This window comes from Nelumbo lutea, chromosome 1, assembly GCF_056320005.1.
Source record: "Nelumbo lutea isolate HS-2025 chromosome 1, American lotus-T2T, whole genome shotgun sequence".
NCBI lineage: Eukaryota > Viridiplantae > Streptophyta > Magnoliopsida > Proteales > Nelumbonaceae > Nelumbo > Nelumbo lutea.
Genome location: NC_142684.1, coordinates 29947820 through 29963975, shown reverse-complemented (window position 1 = coordinate 29963975; position 16156 = coordinate 29947820). Strand labels below are relative to the sequence as shown.

General features: G+C 40.1%; 1 protein-coding gene across 1 annotated transcript in view; it reads left to right on the top strand.

Moving 5' to 3' along the window:
- LOC148874128 (Acyl transferase/acyl hydrolase/lysophospholipase superfamily protein) overlaps positions 1 to 16156 on the top strand; it is a 32928-nt gene that overhangs the window by 14636 nt on the left and 2136 nt on the right. Inside the window, exons 4-5 of the mRNA XM_088966172.1 lie at positions 10776 to 10881; positions 10956 to 11052. Coding sequence (XP_088822298.1) covers positions 10776 to 10881; positions 10956 to 11052 — 203 coding nt within the window. The remainder of the gene's footprint in view (positions 1 to 10775; positions 10882 to 10955; positions 11053 to 16156) is intronic.

Sequence of the window (16156 nt, the reverse complement as noted above, 5' to 3'; positions counted from 1 at the left end):
ATAATGAGAGGTGGAAATTCAAGTGGCTGGTGCGGGAGATGGAAGTTAAGACACGTTGGATTAAAAGATCGGCTAAATCCCTAGCTGACGGTTTAGCTAAACAAGGGGCAGAAAGGGATTCACTGTTTTGGGCTAAGCTGTAACTATAGTGTTTTTTTTTCTTTCTTTTTTTCCTTTTCTTGAGGTTCTTTGCTGCTCTTGGAAGATAAGCGTGTTTGTCTTCCTCTTGTAAATCTTATATTGATGATTTAATGAAAGTGTTATTGATCAAAAAAAAAAGAAAAAAAAGAAAAACGGGTATAGTCATCAACAAACAACAAGAAATATCTATATCCCCCCGTAGAAGGGATGTGGTACGGGCCCCAAACATCGGTGTGCACAACATCAAAAGAATTACTACTTTTTTTATTACTCAAGGAATAAGATGTTCTACAATGCTTTGTAAGCTCAGAACTCTCACATCTCAAATTTGACATTTGAACAGACTCAAACAAATTTGGAAATAAACTCTTCAAAGATCGAAAGGATAAATGACCTAACCGATTATGCCAAAGCATAACCTGACTAACAGACTGTGAAACAAAAGACTTCCTATCTTCACGATCTTCCCAATGAGAACTCTCTCCAAGTAGATAAATCCCATTCGTCTCACGGCCAATCCCAATCACCTTCCTTGTCTCCAAGTCCTGAAAAATACATCGGTCAGGGAAAAAAGTTACTGAACAATTTTGATGTTTTGTAATACTACTGACTAAAAGCAAGCTAGTATCAATCTTAGGAACATGCAGAACTAATGATAAGGAAATGGTATTAGATAACTTGATGTCTCCCTTGCCAGAAATGGGAACAAGGGAACCATCAGCAATGGACACTTTATCTCTACCAGAAGATAAGTGATAGGTAGTGAACTGTGATGGTAAGCTAGTCATATGGTCAGATGCACCTGAGTTTATTACCCAACAATGTTCAGTGTTACCTAGAGTTGAAGCATGGTAAGTTGAGGCCCGAGTACCTGAATGAGCAAAGGCTGATGTGGAAGGAGTTGATGATGGCTGAACTGATTGAGTTGAATTCCCAACCTCCTTTTCCAACTGAGTTAGGGCAGCCCGAACAGCAGCTAAGGTGTCTAGGGGCGTGCCTTTTGTGCCCGATGAGGATGCATAATCGGTATTAACAGCCATATGGGCATTACCCCTTTTGTTCCTTAGTTTTGCTGGAACTAGATGAGGGTGCAACTTCCAACATGTGTCTTTAGTATGCTTAGGTTTCTTGCAATGTTCACACACTAGGTCCCGCTTATCTTCTTTATATCCCTCTCCATATCACCCTCAGACTTAGGTTTAACTGTTGCCAAGGCTGGTGGGAAGGGCTGATGCTGCATCATAACCTTTCTCGTAGTCTCTTCACTATGTACAAAGGAGTAGGCTTGAGATAAGGTCACATTGTCCCTTGTTAGTATTTGTTGTCTCACAATATCATAGTCAGGATTTAGACCAGCTAGGAATTCAAAAACCCTATTAGTTTCAACTTGCTTTCTATGAGTTTGTGCATCCTTCTGACTTTCCCACTCAAGTGTTTCTATGAGTCAATTTCATGCCACAAAGATTTCAAAGTAGAGAAGTAAACCGAGACTGGTTTCTCTCCTTGCTTAAGGTTATTAACCTCACACTTCAATTCATAGGCCCTAGCAACATTAAGGGGTTGGGAATAAGTCTCTTTCATGACATCCCAGATTTCCTTGGCTGTTTTTTCACACAAATAGTTCTGGCTGATATGTGGCTGCATAGAGTTGCACAGCCATGTCATAACCAAATAGTTCTCCTGAACTCATTTGGTATACGTTTGGTCCTCCTTAGTTGGTTCTTTCACATCTTCCAACAAGTAGCTGAGTTTTCCTCTACCCCCAATGGCCATCATGGCCGATTGAGCCCATTCTAAGTAGTTGGATCCATGAAACTTCACAATTGTAATCTGAAAGGCATTCTCAAACATGTTACCAGAATTGCTAGTCCCAAAAACACATTCCCCCTAATTCTTGAACTCCATTCTTGGTCAAGAATTAACAATAAAAATCTTTTGAAGCTAATGTAATAGAAAATAGCACCTAAACAACTGATAACAGCCGGCCTAGGTCTTCCAAAGAATAAGGAAAAACAAAATTCTGTATGAAACCAGTTCAAAAACTGATCTGAAACCAACAGTTCTGAATTTTAGGGTTTTCTCTCAAAACCCTAGAAAGAAAAAAGGTTTTCCAGCCGCACCTCTCAGAATAGACCAAGATGATTCTTTCAAGGTTATTCTCAAGCAAAAAAAAAAACTTACTTTATAAAAGAAAATCTCTGGTTGCCACCTTCTGTCTGATGCAGAACCCTAATCTTAGGGATCCGAAGCCTTTTCTAATTCTTCCTGACTACTAGAACTCTCCCAGCCTTCTACAATCTTCTTAGTAGTTGCCGCACACTACCAGTAGCCTCCAAGAATCAGCTGATCCTCTTTCTTTGTTGAAAAACTTCTAAACCTAGGAAATCCCCATGTAGTCAATCTAATTAGACTAACATAAGACCTCCTTCTCTGCAACCAGTTTTAGGTTTTGAACAAAAATTCTGATCGCCACCTTCAGTCTTGATAAAGAAACTGATCTTGGACTCTTTATCTTCCTCTGATTCTTCCTAATTATCAAGAACACAATCCACTCTTTGGACAGCTGCTACAGTCTCTGATAACCTCCAAGAATCAGCAGAAAAGGGATCCTCTTAATCTTCCAGCCCTAGGCAACTCTCATGTGGTTGGTTGAGTAGAAGATCAAGACTGTAATCAGTCTTGAATCCTAAAAGGTTTTAGGTTTGTAAAACAGAAAAGAAGATGAGAGAAAAGGGAGAGAATAGAAGAGAAGCAAGAGAACACAAGTTTCTGAAAGGAGGGACAGATTCTAACAGATCTGCCGCCGCCACTCTCTTAATATTTATAGGTTTATGTTTAGTACATGATGAAAGGACACATCTGCCCTTGGTACTTACATAATAAAGAAAGTAAATAAAACTGAAATAAATAACAGCTGAATTAGCAAACTGACTCAAACTGACACTACTATAATTGAAACAAATACTGTTGTCCTACGAACACAGTGGGGACCACTGCAGTGGGGCCAACATCAGTGTTCTCTACACTCCCCCTCAAGTTGGGAGTAGATATCTATCATGCCCAACTTGGATAGGTCTGTCTCTAACTTCTTCCTCGGTACAGCCTTGGTGAGGATATCTGCGAGCTGCATATTGGATGTGATGTACGGAAGACAAACTTCTTGTGATATAACTCTTTCTCGCACAAAATGTCGATCAACTTCGATATGTTTAGTTCTGTCATGCTGCACTAGGTTGTGGGCTATATTAATAGCTGCCTGATTATCACAATACAACATTAAGGGCTTTTCATAGTCAATACCCAACTCTTCAAGTAGTGACCTCAGCCATAAGATTTCAGCCACTCCATTAGCCATTGACCTGTATTCCGCTTCAGCACTGGAGCGGGAAACAACACTCTGCTTCTTACTCCTCCAAGAGACAAGGTTACCTCCCACAAGGGCACAATATCCAAAGGTAGACCTTCTGTCATCAACATTTCCAGCCCAATCGGCATCTGTATAGACTTCCACCCTCATGTGATTATTGTTCTTGAGTAATATACCTCTACCCGGGCATCTTTTCAAGTATGCTAATATTCGTTCTGCCGCAAGAAGATGAGAAGTTCTAGGGGAGTGCATGTACTGGCTGACAACACTAACTGCATAGCTGATATCCGGCCGAGTGAGACAAAGATATAGAAGCTTTCCAACCAACCGTTGGAACATAACTTTGTCCTCAAGAGGGTCCCCACCCTCTGCACTAATCTTGTGATTTTGTTTGATGGGTGTATCGGCCGGCTTAACACCCAGTTTTCCAGTTTCCGCCAACAGATCTAGAACATATTTTCTTTGAGAGATAAAAATCCCCTGCTTGGATCTAGCAACCTCAATACCCAAAAAATACCGTAGTGCACCAAGATCTTTTACCTCAAACTCTTGATGAAGGAGCTGCTTGAGAGACTCAATCTCATGACTATCATTTCCTGTCACCACAATATCATCTACATATACTGCTAGTAGTGTCAGAGAGGACTCCATCCTTTTGATGAATAGTGTATGATCTGACTTGGCCTGTACATAACCAAACCTTCCAAGGGCTAATCTGAACCTATCAAACCAGGCTCTAAGTGACTGCTTCAAACCATACAATGCCTTGTTCAGTCGGCAAACCTTCTTACCTGTCTCTGTATCATAGAATCCAGGAGGCAACTGCATGTAAACCTCTTCTTATAAGTCTCCATTCAGAAAGGCATTTTTAACATCCATCTGAAACAGGGGCCAAGAATGATTTGCTGCAAGGGATAACAAAACTCGAATGGTGGTCATCTTGGCTACTGGGGCAAAGGTCTCCAAGTAGTCTATACCATAAGTCTGAGTGAATCCCTTTGCAACCAACCGGGCTTTGTATCTTTCAATAGAGCCATCAACATTATGCTTCACAGTGAATACCCATCTGCATCCCACCGGTTTCTTTCCTTTTGGTGGGTCAACCAGTGTCCAGGTATTATTCTTCAATAGGGCATCCATTTCGACTTGCATTGCATCTTTCCATTTTGGAACCGATAAGGCTTCTTGCACTGTTCTTGGAATAGGGACATCGGCAATGGAAGTGAGATAGGACCGGTAAGATGGTGATAGACGACCATCGGATAGGAACTGTGAGATGCTGTGAGCTGTAGAAGTGGTGCAATGTCGTTTCCCTTTGCGAATGGCAATAGGGAGATCAAGGTCATCCACAGGAGGGGAAGTGGCAACAGAGAGAGGTATCTCAGTAGGCTCTGGATCTGGAGCCGCAGAAGGAACTGGATCTGGCCGGGACTGCCGAAGACTAGGATCAACCTGCCTGCATCGCCTGTGATAGACTCTCAACTCCAGCTCCCTCTGACCACCCTCACCACTACAACCTTCATTACCCAGTGGAATAGGTAAAGGAACAACCCCACTTCCACTCTCACTGCTCAAAACAGCCCCACTTCCACTCTCATTGCTCTCCCCCTGAGGAAAGAAACTCAAAACAGCCCCACTTTTACTGCTCTCCCCCTGAGGAGAAACCCTAGGATAGTAGGGTGTCTCCTCAAAGAAGGTGACATCCATAGAGACAAACCGTTTCCCTGAAACCGGATCATAGCAGCAATAACCCTTTTGAGTTTGTGCATAACCAAGGAAAATGCATTTGGAGGCCTTAGGGTCAAACTTGGAATGATGGGGCCCGAGAAGCTGGACGAAACAGGTACAACCAAAGGTTTTAAGGGGAACAATGAACAACTCCTTGTCTGGGTAAAGAAGGGAAAAGGGGTTCTCATATCAAGGACCCGGGAAGGAACTCGATTAATGAGATAAACTGCCGTGAGGATAGCATCACCCCAGAAGCGAATAGGTACATTGGAGGTAAACATAATGCTTCTAGCCACCTCCAAGATATGCCTATTCTTCCTTTCGGCAACGCCGTTCTGCTGTGGTGTATAAGGGCAAGTGCTCTGGTGAATAACTCCATGGCTACGAAGGTAGGAGGTCAATGGTTGAGCAAAGTATTCCTTTGCATTATCAGATCTGAGGACTTTGATTTTAGTTCCAAACTGAGTGAGAATCATCTGATGGAAGTTTTGGGTCAGAGCAGGAACCTCATCCCGAGAACGCATAAGATATACCCAAGAAAACCGGGTATGGTCATCAACAAACAGTAGAAAATATCTGTACCCACCCATAGAAGAGATATGATATGGCCCCCAAACATCAATATGCACAATATCAAAAGGGAAATTACTCCTTTTATTACTTAAAGAATACGAGGTTCTACAACGTTTGGCAAGCTCACAGCTCTCACACCTCAACTCTGATAGCTCAACAGACTCAAATAAAGCAGGAATCAGACTCTTCAAAGACTTAAAAGACAAATGACCTAATCAGTTATGCCAAAGCATAACCGAACTCACAAACTGGGAAACAAAAGACTTCTTATCCACTGACTCTTCCCGTCGGGTACTCTCCCCAAGTAGATAGATCCCGTTCGTCTCACGACCAGTTCCAATCACCTTCCTCGTCTCCAAATCCTGAAAAACACATCGGTTAGGGAAAAAGGTTACTGAACAGTTCATGTGTTTGGTAATACTACTAACTGAAAGGAGGTTGGTATCAAGCTTAGGAACATGCAAAACAGAAGATAAAGAGATAGTGTCCGATAACTTGACGTCCCCCTTGCCTGAAATGGGAACAAGAGAGCCATCAGCAATGGATACTCTATCTCGGCCAGAGGACAAGTGATAAGAAGTAAACAAAGATGGCAAGCTAGTCATATGGTCAGATGCACCTGAATCTATTACCCAGTAGTGATCAGTATTACCTGGAGCTGAAGCATGGTAAGCTGAGGCTCGAGTACCTGAATGTGCAAATGCAGATGTAGCAAGAGCTGATGGGGACTGGGATGGCTGAGATGAACTTCCAACTTTCTTTTCCAACTGTATGAGGGCAGCCCGAACAGCAGCTAAAGTCTCCAGGGATGTACTTGATGAGGATGTTGAATCAGTGTTCACTGCCATATGAGCATTACCCTTCTTATTTCTCAGTTTTGTTGGGACCAAGTGAGGATGTAGCTTCCAACAAGTATCTTTTGTGTGCTTGGGTTTCTTGCAATGTTCACATACCAGATCCCGTTTATCTTCCTTCTTCCGGTCCCTTTCTGAGTCACCCCCTGGCTTGGGTTTAATAGCTGTCAAGGCTGGGAAAGAAGGCTGAGGCTGCATCATAACTTTCCTCCTGGTCTCTTCACTATGCACCAAGGAGTATGCTTGAGAAAGGGTCACACTATCTCTTGTCAATATCTGTTGTCGCACAATGTCATATTCTGAATTCAAACCAACCAAAAACTCAAATACCCTATTCATCTCAACTTGTTTTCTGTGAGTCTGTGCATCTTTGGGACTCTCCCACTCAAGGGTCTCCAGTTGGTCAATCTCATGCCACAAGGATTTCAAGGTAGAGAAATAGACAGAAACTGGCTTCTCTCCTTGTTTAAGGCTGTTCACCTCACACTTCAGTTCATAGGCTCTGGCAACATTGAGGGGTTGGGAATAGGTTTCTTTCACAACATCCCATATTTCTTTGGTTGTCTTTGCCCACAAGTAATTTCGGCTGATATGTGGCTGCATGGAATTACACAACCATGCCATAACTAAATAGTTCTCTTGAACCCACTTGGTGTATATTGGGTCCTCCTTGGAGGGTTCTTTCACATCTCCCAAGAGGTAACCCAGTTTTCCCCCTCCTCCAATAGCCATCATGGCTGATTGTGCCCACTCCAAATAATTTGACCCATCAAATCTCATAGTTGTAATCTGAAACCCGGTTTCAGATACATTTCCATAACTGTGGTTTCCAAAACTACTATCTCCCTGACCCTTGAACTCCATCTTTGATCAAGATTCAGTGGCTACAAACTGTTAGAGCAATTATACCAGAAAAACAGAGTCAAGGAAGTAAGTCTGAAAGCTGATCCGAAACTGATCTGATCTGATCAGAAATACCAACACAAAACCGATCTGAAACTGATCTGAAACTGGTCTGATCCGATCAGGAATACCAACACAAAACTGATCTGAAATCAATCGCCTATCAATCTGAGATGCTGTTCTCTGAAACCACTACTGTGAGAGCAAAAAATAGGGTTTCAACTGTAGGTTTGAAGAAAATTAGTGATCTGAAATCACTAAAGTGCTCAGCTGCACTCTCCAAGCAGTCCGCACCAGTTGGACTTGTCGTAGGGAACTATGAAACCCTAAAAACTAATCCCCTTTGAAGAGGAGGGTTCGGCCCAACAATCAAACCCTAGACACAAACTTAATCACAGTTCGGCAAGCCAAACCCTAGAGCAAACTTGAACACAGTTCGGCCCCTCTTTCTAGATAGGTCCAACCTATCTCGGCTGATTGCAATCTCTAAAAACCAGTAAAGAAACAAGCTTACTGATTACCTGCCTTCGGTGTACTATCTTCTAGGGTTACCTGAACCCTAGCCTTCGCTACCTCTTCCTGATTACCAACTCTCTGCAGGCTGCGGCAAGTCTTCAACTGCTGCGAACCTCTCCTGGTAATCTCCAAGATTCAGCCGCCGGAAAACTTCTTCAAGGCTTCCAGCCCTAGCTAGTTCTCATGTGATTGGCTGGATTAGATACACATGAGAAGCCCTAGATAGGCTCTGATACCAAGTAGAAGATCAAGACTGTAATCAGTCTTGAATCCTAAAAGGTTTTAGGTTTGTAAAGCAGAAAAGAAGATGAGAGAAAAGGGAGAGAATAGAAGAGAAGCAAGAGAACACAAGTTGCTGAAAGGAGGGACAGATTCTAACAGATCTGCCGCCGCCACTCTCTTAATATTTATAGGTTTATGTTTAGTACATGATGAAAGGACACATCTGCCCTTGGTACTTACATAATAAAGTAAATAAAACTGAAATAAATAACAGCTGAATTAGCAAACTGACTCAAACTGACACTACTATAACTGAAACAAATACTGCTGTCCTACGAACACAGTGGGGACCACTGCAGTGGGGCCCACATCAGTGTTCTCTACAGGTTGGATCAGACTCACATGAGAAGCCCTAATCCTTGCTCTAATACCAAGTAGTCGATCAAGACTACAATCAGTCTTGAATTCGAAAGAAAAATGAGAGATTTCAGAAGAAAAGAAGAAGCACACAAAGGGATTTAGAAAAGAGAGAGAGGGTTGATCAATAGATCTGCCGACCCACTCTTAATATTTATATATGTTGACTAATTGTAAAAGGGCTGAATTGCCCTTATTGCTTACATGGCAAATAAACTAATAAACTGAAATAACTACCAATAACAACAAACAAAACATATGCTATTCTGCCATAGGAACACAGTGGGGACCACAGCAGTGGGGTCCACATCAGTGTTCTCTACACTGTACACGGTATTTTTTCATACAAAGGGCATATTGTATATTCTTTTTCCTTTATTAATGAAATAGTTACCTTGTCTTTTTTCATACAAAGGGCATATTGTATATTCTGTTTCCTTTATTAATGAAATAGTTACCTTGTCTCTTTCAAAAAGGGGGTTGTTGGATGTATGGCTCTTGGGTCCGTACTGTTTACTTCATTGTGAAGGACTGTATGATAGAACATGATCATAAGGTACTTATGTGACACCTTTAGAACAAGGTTTTAAAAGTCTAAAGGTGTAGTTGAGGCGTAATGGCCCAAAATGGTGAGGTGTAAGCCTCAAGGCGTAAGCCTCAAAGCTTAAGAATAAAATTAATTAACTTAGTTAATTTGATCTATGGAAAAAAATCAATAAAAAGAAAATAAATCCATTAGGAAAAGAAATGAGAAAAATAACAAACCTGGAATATTAGATTTATAATAATAAGAAAATTCACTTGATATATCCAAGAGAAACTAAGAGCTTCATTCGCCCTTTTTGCATTGAACTCTCCTAAAACACTACGAGAAACTAATAGAACTTGATTTCCCCTATTGGTTTTTCATTTTACTTTTTATTTATTTGGCTCAAAATTATTGAAGTGTTTCTTCCATATATTTTGAACTATAAAATATATATATATATATATATATATATATACGCTAAAGAATCATTGATACTTGAGGTTTACACCTTTTAACGCCTCAAGCTATGCCTCCCGCCTCGAGGTTTGAGGCATACGCCTCATCCTGACAAAGGCTTAAGCCTTGAGATAAAATCTGTGCGCCTTGCCTCAAGGAAGAAGCCTTTTAAAACAGTGCTTTACAATACTGGATATACCTACAAGCAATTTCCATTAGGCGTGCAAGGAAAACGTTTTTTAAGTAGTCCAGTTGCTTATTTGTGGACATATTGTGATGATTGAATATTTAGATAAGCTATTTGTATGGTGTTGGTGATTGCTATAGCATTTAGATAATATTGCATTATTGCCTCCCGCCAAAAAAAAAAAGAAAAACCGATAATATCATATGACATAGAAAATGTACTGTAAGAGATATAATGTCTTATAACCTGTACCATTTACTTTTCCTTTAATTATATTAAGTACATTTTACAAAACAATTTAGCGTGTGAGTTGTTATACTTGTATTGTGGTACTGTACCATAGGTTATACTTAAACCAAATTATAACATCTACTTGTTCAAAGATATGTGCACTTGATTGAATTATCTTATCTGTTCTCTTTAAAAGTCTCAAGTCTTTGGGTGTTTGGCATTGTTGTTTGTAAATAAACTAAAGGTACTTCATTCTAGTTAGTAGTTTAACGCTAACCACGAGTCAATGATATTGCTTAAACCATATGGGAGCAGTTACCGAATGCCTGAATATAGAATATATCTCCTATTTATAATCAGTAGAATAATGGAGACTATTTGTATCTGAGAATAGTTGTTGTTTTTCTTTTCTTTTTCCTTTTTTTTTTTTGAAGAAGGTAAGGTATTATATTGCAAAAGAAAGGAGCTGTACATTGGGAATATTCAAGAGACCTGAGAAATCAGTGAAAGAAAGGTCCAGCTTGCAAAAAAGATAAAATCTGGACACCATTGAAAGCCCTTTTACACTTAACCAAGCACACAGAAAGCCTATAATTTTGATGTTTTTATTGACTTTTTATGTAAATTTCCTTATCATTTTTTTTTCTGTAGTTGCTGTAACCCAGATACTTTGGAGGCCAAGGGGCTTACTCGTGGATCAATTTGATTCCAGAGAGGATCTCATTAATGCAGTTGTAACATCCTCCTTCATCCCAGGGTATGTAATGCTTGACTTTATCTTCTGCAATTCTATATGCTACATAGTTGATGAAGTTGAGCTAATGACTGCAGGTATCTTGCACCAAGGCCTGCAACTATGTTTCGTAATCGACTTTGCATTGATGGGGGTTTGACCTTATTTATGCCACCAACATCTGCATCCCAAACGGTATTTCTTGAGATAATTTTGAATTATTTGGCATTATTATTTGATTCTTAGTTTCTTATTAGTAGTACAAAATGGGAAATCCTTCTATATCCTATTGTCCTAGAAGAAACAAGAAATTGGAATATCTTGCTAAGTGTCTTGAAATCCGAATGATGACATCCAAATTTTCAAAATATGAGGTCCTATCTTAAAGCACTTCCTTGTGTTAAGTCCAAGCAAATGATTGCTTCCACATTCATCACTAAGTAATGTGCAAGACCCAAATTGTTCTTGGAAGCTTCTCAATCACTTGTCAACATTCTGAATGGAATTCAATTATCAAAAAAAAAAAAAACATTCTGAATGGATTTTAAATGGATTTGAATGCTACTAAGTCATTCATTTACTGCTCAAATTGCCAGTTACCACCTTCAAAACATGTAATGAGCAATTTTACCAGTACACCTCAAAACTAATGTATCTAGAAATGGCAAAACTTGGAGTTAACAAAAATTATTGGCACTTCACACTTTTGGACAAGGTATCATGAGAAATGAAACATCTGATAAGATGCCCCAAACATTACACAAACAAATGAAAACTAACTCACTAGTCCCTCTAGCCCTTTCAACTTGCAATAGATCACTTCTAATAGGTGCTGTCAATGGTCTTCTTTTTTTTTATCAACAACTGTAAACTTTCATTAAGATTAGGAAAATGGAATGGTACAAAGAGTAAATGTATATATAAAGACAGTGAGAGATAAAAGAGCTTATCTTTCCTCTTGACAACACCCCTTTCTTATTGTGCCCATAATAGATCTTGTCGACCCACCCCTTGTTTGGCTAATGTATCTGCAAAGGAGTTGGCACTACACTTGCACCAACTGAAGGAGAATTCCATGTACCTTGTTAACCACCTGAACTTTTTCTTCTCACTATTATAGATCCACATCTTCATTTCCTCACTTCAAAGCCAGTTTACCACCAATTGTGAGTCCCCTTCCACTATTAATTTCCTTACATTCAAAGTCCTCCCTTTGCACTCCTTCCATCATTGCTAGAACCTTAACTCTGAGAGAATCTCCCTCCCCAATCAGCCCTGAATACAGGGCAATAACTCTGCCCTTTTCATCCCTAAATACACCACCGATTCCTGATGGTCCTGGGTTTCCCATGCTTCCACTATCAAAATTGAGCTTGATAAACCCTGGTGACCAAAGATAAATAGTACCAGTCTTGTTTGGAGTAGAAGTTGCCACTTCCTTCCAATTTCTAAAGATGTCATCTGTAGTAACACTAGAGAAGATGTTTAAAGACTTTATCCAATGGGAAACTCTGATCATTATTATTTCAATCAATCCTTCCTTGCTTCTTTCTTTTTCCATGAAAAATCTTGAATTCCTTTCTTCCCATATCGTCCATAACATTGTCACATTAGTGCATCTCCACATTTATCTTCCCCTCTTATTTGGGCATGGAAAGAAAGTTGGAACAAACAGGCTTTGCACATCAACTGGAGAATTTGTCTTACATCCAAAGAAAGAGAGGAACCATTCCCAAATAGATGCAGTAAAATTACAAGAAATGAGTAAGTGGTAAACAGTCTCACCATTAGCTTTGCAGAAGACAAACTAGTGTGGGGATAAACTCCAATTTTTGTGCTTTCTTTGAAACAAATCACAAGTATTAATCTTTTCATGGATCACTTCCCAATAAAATGCACCAATCCTAGTAGGAATAGGTTTGCACTAGATCTCCTTAGTTGGGAAATAAGGCAAAGAACTAATGGAGGGAGAGCTCTAAAGAATGAAGCAGGAGTCAAAGGGAGTACAAGTCCATATTCGACCATCCAGTTTAGAAGGATCAAGGGATACTTCCTCCAATAATTGGAGCAAGCTCATCACACGTTGAAGCTTAGAGTCTCTTATACCCCTCCTGAATCCTAAGTCCCAGCTTATGCCATTGCTAGAATTTGAAGAAACAAGGAACTTGGATATAGGTTCATTTTCAAAGAAAGTTAGGGCATAAAGAGAAGAGAATTGTTCTTTTAGAGGAGAAGATCCCAACCATTTGTGTTCCCTAAGTTTAATACCATTGCCACTCGAAAGATTATATCTAATAAAAGGAAGGAAAAGTGGTAGGATTTTATTGAGATGCTCGGTTTGCCCTTGCCAATGCTTCTGCATCCCTAAATTTAATATCCCAACCATGTATACTCGCGATGACTTTTGCCCATAACTTGTCTCTCTTGAGGCATTCTCCACAACAACTTCCCTAGCAAAGCAGTGTTTCTCCTTTGTATATTCCCTATTTCCAATCCCCCTTTATTTTTATCTCTTCAAGCCATCCCATCCTCTTGAGGCATTCTCCTTTGTTTCTCAACTCCCAACAATTTGCTCCATACAGCATAGTTGGCCTTACAATTTTTTCCACTCATTTCTGCCAAACTCATTTTTTGCACCCTCATACATATCCGTAATTAGGTCTATATACCTATTTAGGACCCTCTTTTCTTTCAAGACCTACCATCTAATCTCTCTAGCGACTCTATCATATGCTTTCTCTAGATAAATGAACACCATATGAAAATTTTCTATGGTTATCTCAAAAGAAAGATAGATTTCATGGTTGATCTCCTTAGTATAAGCACAAATTGGTTCTCTGATTCATTTACTTGTTTCGTGCCTTAACATTTGATCTTGGTCAATAATATGCATACCTATTTCATGGGTTTGAAACCAATGGAAGTGAACTGCATTAAGTAGCTTCAAAGATGAATTATTAAGTTTTGAAAACAACGATATTGGTTGTATGGTTCTTGTTATGATTCGGCCTACCTTGGAGTTCTGTTTGTCTGAGATCAGTCACGTAGAGAGAGGTAGAAAGGTGGAAGAAAGAGAGAGAGAGAAAAGAAGAAAATCTAGTTCGAGCTGGAAGTCAAAGAACATAACTCCCATTCGGCCAGACATGTGCTTTTATTATTAAAATTAATGGAAAAGACATATGTGCCCTTATTTAAGTAAGGAGCACTGGTTCTAACACAATATTACAGATCAACAACCTTAATCTAAGTATAAAGACAGAAATACCCCTATGCTATATACTCACCAGCTTGTTACATATGTAGTCCACTCTTCCCCGACTCAAACCTTTTGTAAATAAGTCTGCCCACTGGTTTCCTGTATTAACATATGAGGTGTCTAGCTCTCCATTTAGCACCTTCTCCCTCACAAAGTGACAATCAACCTCAATGTGCTTAGTTCTTTCATGAAACACCGGATTAGAAGAAATATGAACTGCAACCTAATTGTCACAATAGAGCTTCATTGGAGTATTGATGTTGTACCCTACTTCCTGTAGAAGGTTCCTTAGCCACACTAATTCACAAGCAGTATGCGCCATAGCCCTATATTCTGCTTCTGCACAACTTGCCATGACTGTCTGCTTCTTACTTTTCCATGTCACGAGGTTACCTCCCAGGAAAGTGCAATAGCCTGTGGTAGACCGCCTATCAGACATAAAACCAGCCCAGTCAGCATCAGAATACCCTTCTATTTCAAGTTTTCCACCACTTTTGTATATCAAATCGCGACCTGCAGCCCCTTTTAAATACCTCACAATTCTCAGAATTGCATTTCAATGAGGAATTAGAGGTTTCTGCATGAACTGACTCACCACACTAACCGCAAATGAGATGCCTGGCCTAGTAATGGTTAGGTAGTTCAGTTTACCTACAAGTCGTCCGTATCTGCCAGGGTCTTCAAACACTTCACCCATATCACTGCTTAGCCTAGTATTTGTGTCCATAGGTGTTTCAGTTGGTTTAGCACCCAACAAGTCTGTTTCTTCCAGCAAAATCAAGCACACATTTCCTCTAGCACAGATTAATACCGTACTCAGATCTTGCTACCTCTATCCCCAAGAAATGTTTTAGTTTACCAAGATCCTTTGTCTAAAAATGATCTTGTAGATAAGTCTTCAGCCTGTCAATACCCATGTTATCATTCCCGGTAATAACAATATCATCTACATACACCACCAACAATATTTTTCCTCCTAGAGAGTCATGACTGAATACAGAATGATCAACTTGGCACTGTTTCATACCAAACTTCTTTACTACCTCACTGAACCTACCAAACCATGCCCGAGGAGACTGTTTAAGCCCATATATAGCCTTCCTTAGTCTGCACACCTTACCATCCTCCCCCTGAGCAACAAACCCTGGAGGTTGCTCCATGTAGACCTCCTCCTGAATCTCTGCCCCCAGTATGACCACCACCACAATTATAAGTAGGCCCACCATTGCCACTTCGGCCATACACCGGACCACTACTACCACCACGGCTAGACTGAGCTCCCCGAGCTCCACCTCTAGTACCATGGCCTCTCAACACAGCAAAGGCAGATCTATCTGAGATATTAGAGTTCTCAGTAGATCTGATAGAAGTCCTCCGGAGTCGAGCAAATACCTCTTCTAAAGAGGGGAGAGCTAATCTTCCTAGTATCTGAGCCCGTACTGGTTCATATTCAGATTTCAGTTCCACCAAAAATCTAGTCACATCAAGTTCTCTTTGTTGTTGCTGAATCTTGACATCAGAAGTGAGAGAGTGATAGACATTCAACTCATTACGTATGTTTCTCATACTGGCATAGTACTTCTCAAGACTCTGATTGCCCTGTTGCAGATTAAAGTACTCTTGATACAGCTGATACACTCTGGTTGTATTGTCCTGACCCAAATACAATTTCTTCGCATGGTCCCACACATCTTTGGTAGTGTCAAGAAACATGAAGTTTACACTAATCCTGGGATCCATACTATTCCATAACCATGTGATGATTTGAGCATCCTCTTGCTCCTAGACTTCATACTCGTGAGAGTCAATGGAGGGTTTCTCCTCTCTTATATGTTTTACCTTCTTCTTTGCCTTCAGAAAGACTTCGACGGATTTAGCCCAAGGCACATAATTCTCTCCATCTAGTTTAATGGAGGTCATTTAAACATTCAGATAGTCTTTAGGCACCATCACATTAGGTTTACAATCATTGTTATCTCCTATTCTGTTATCACTGATTCTGCACACTTGCTGAATTCTATTACCACTGAATTCTGCACACTG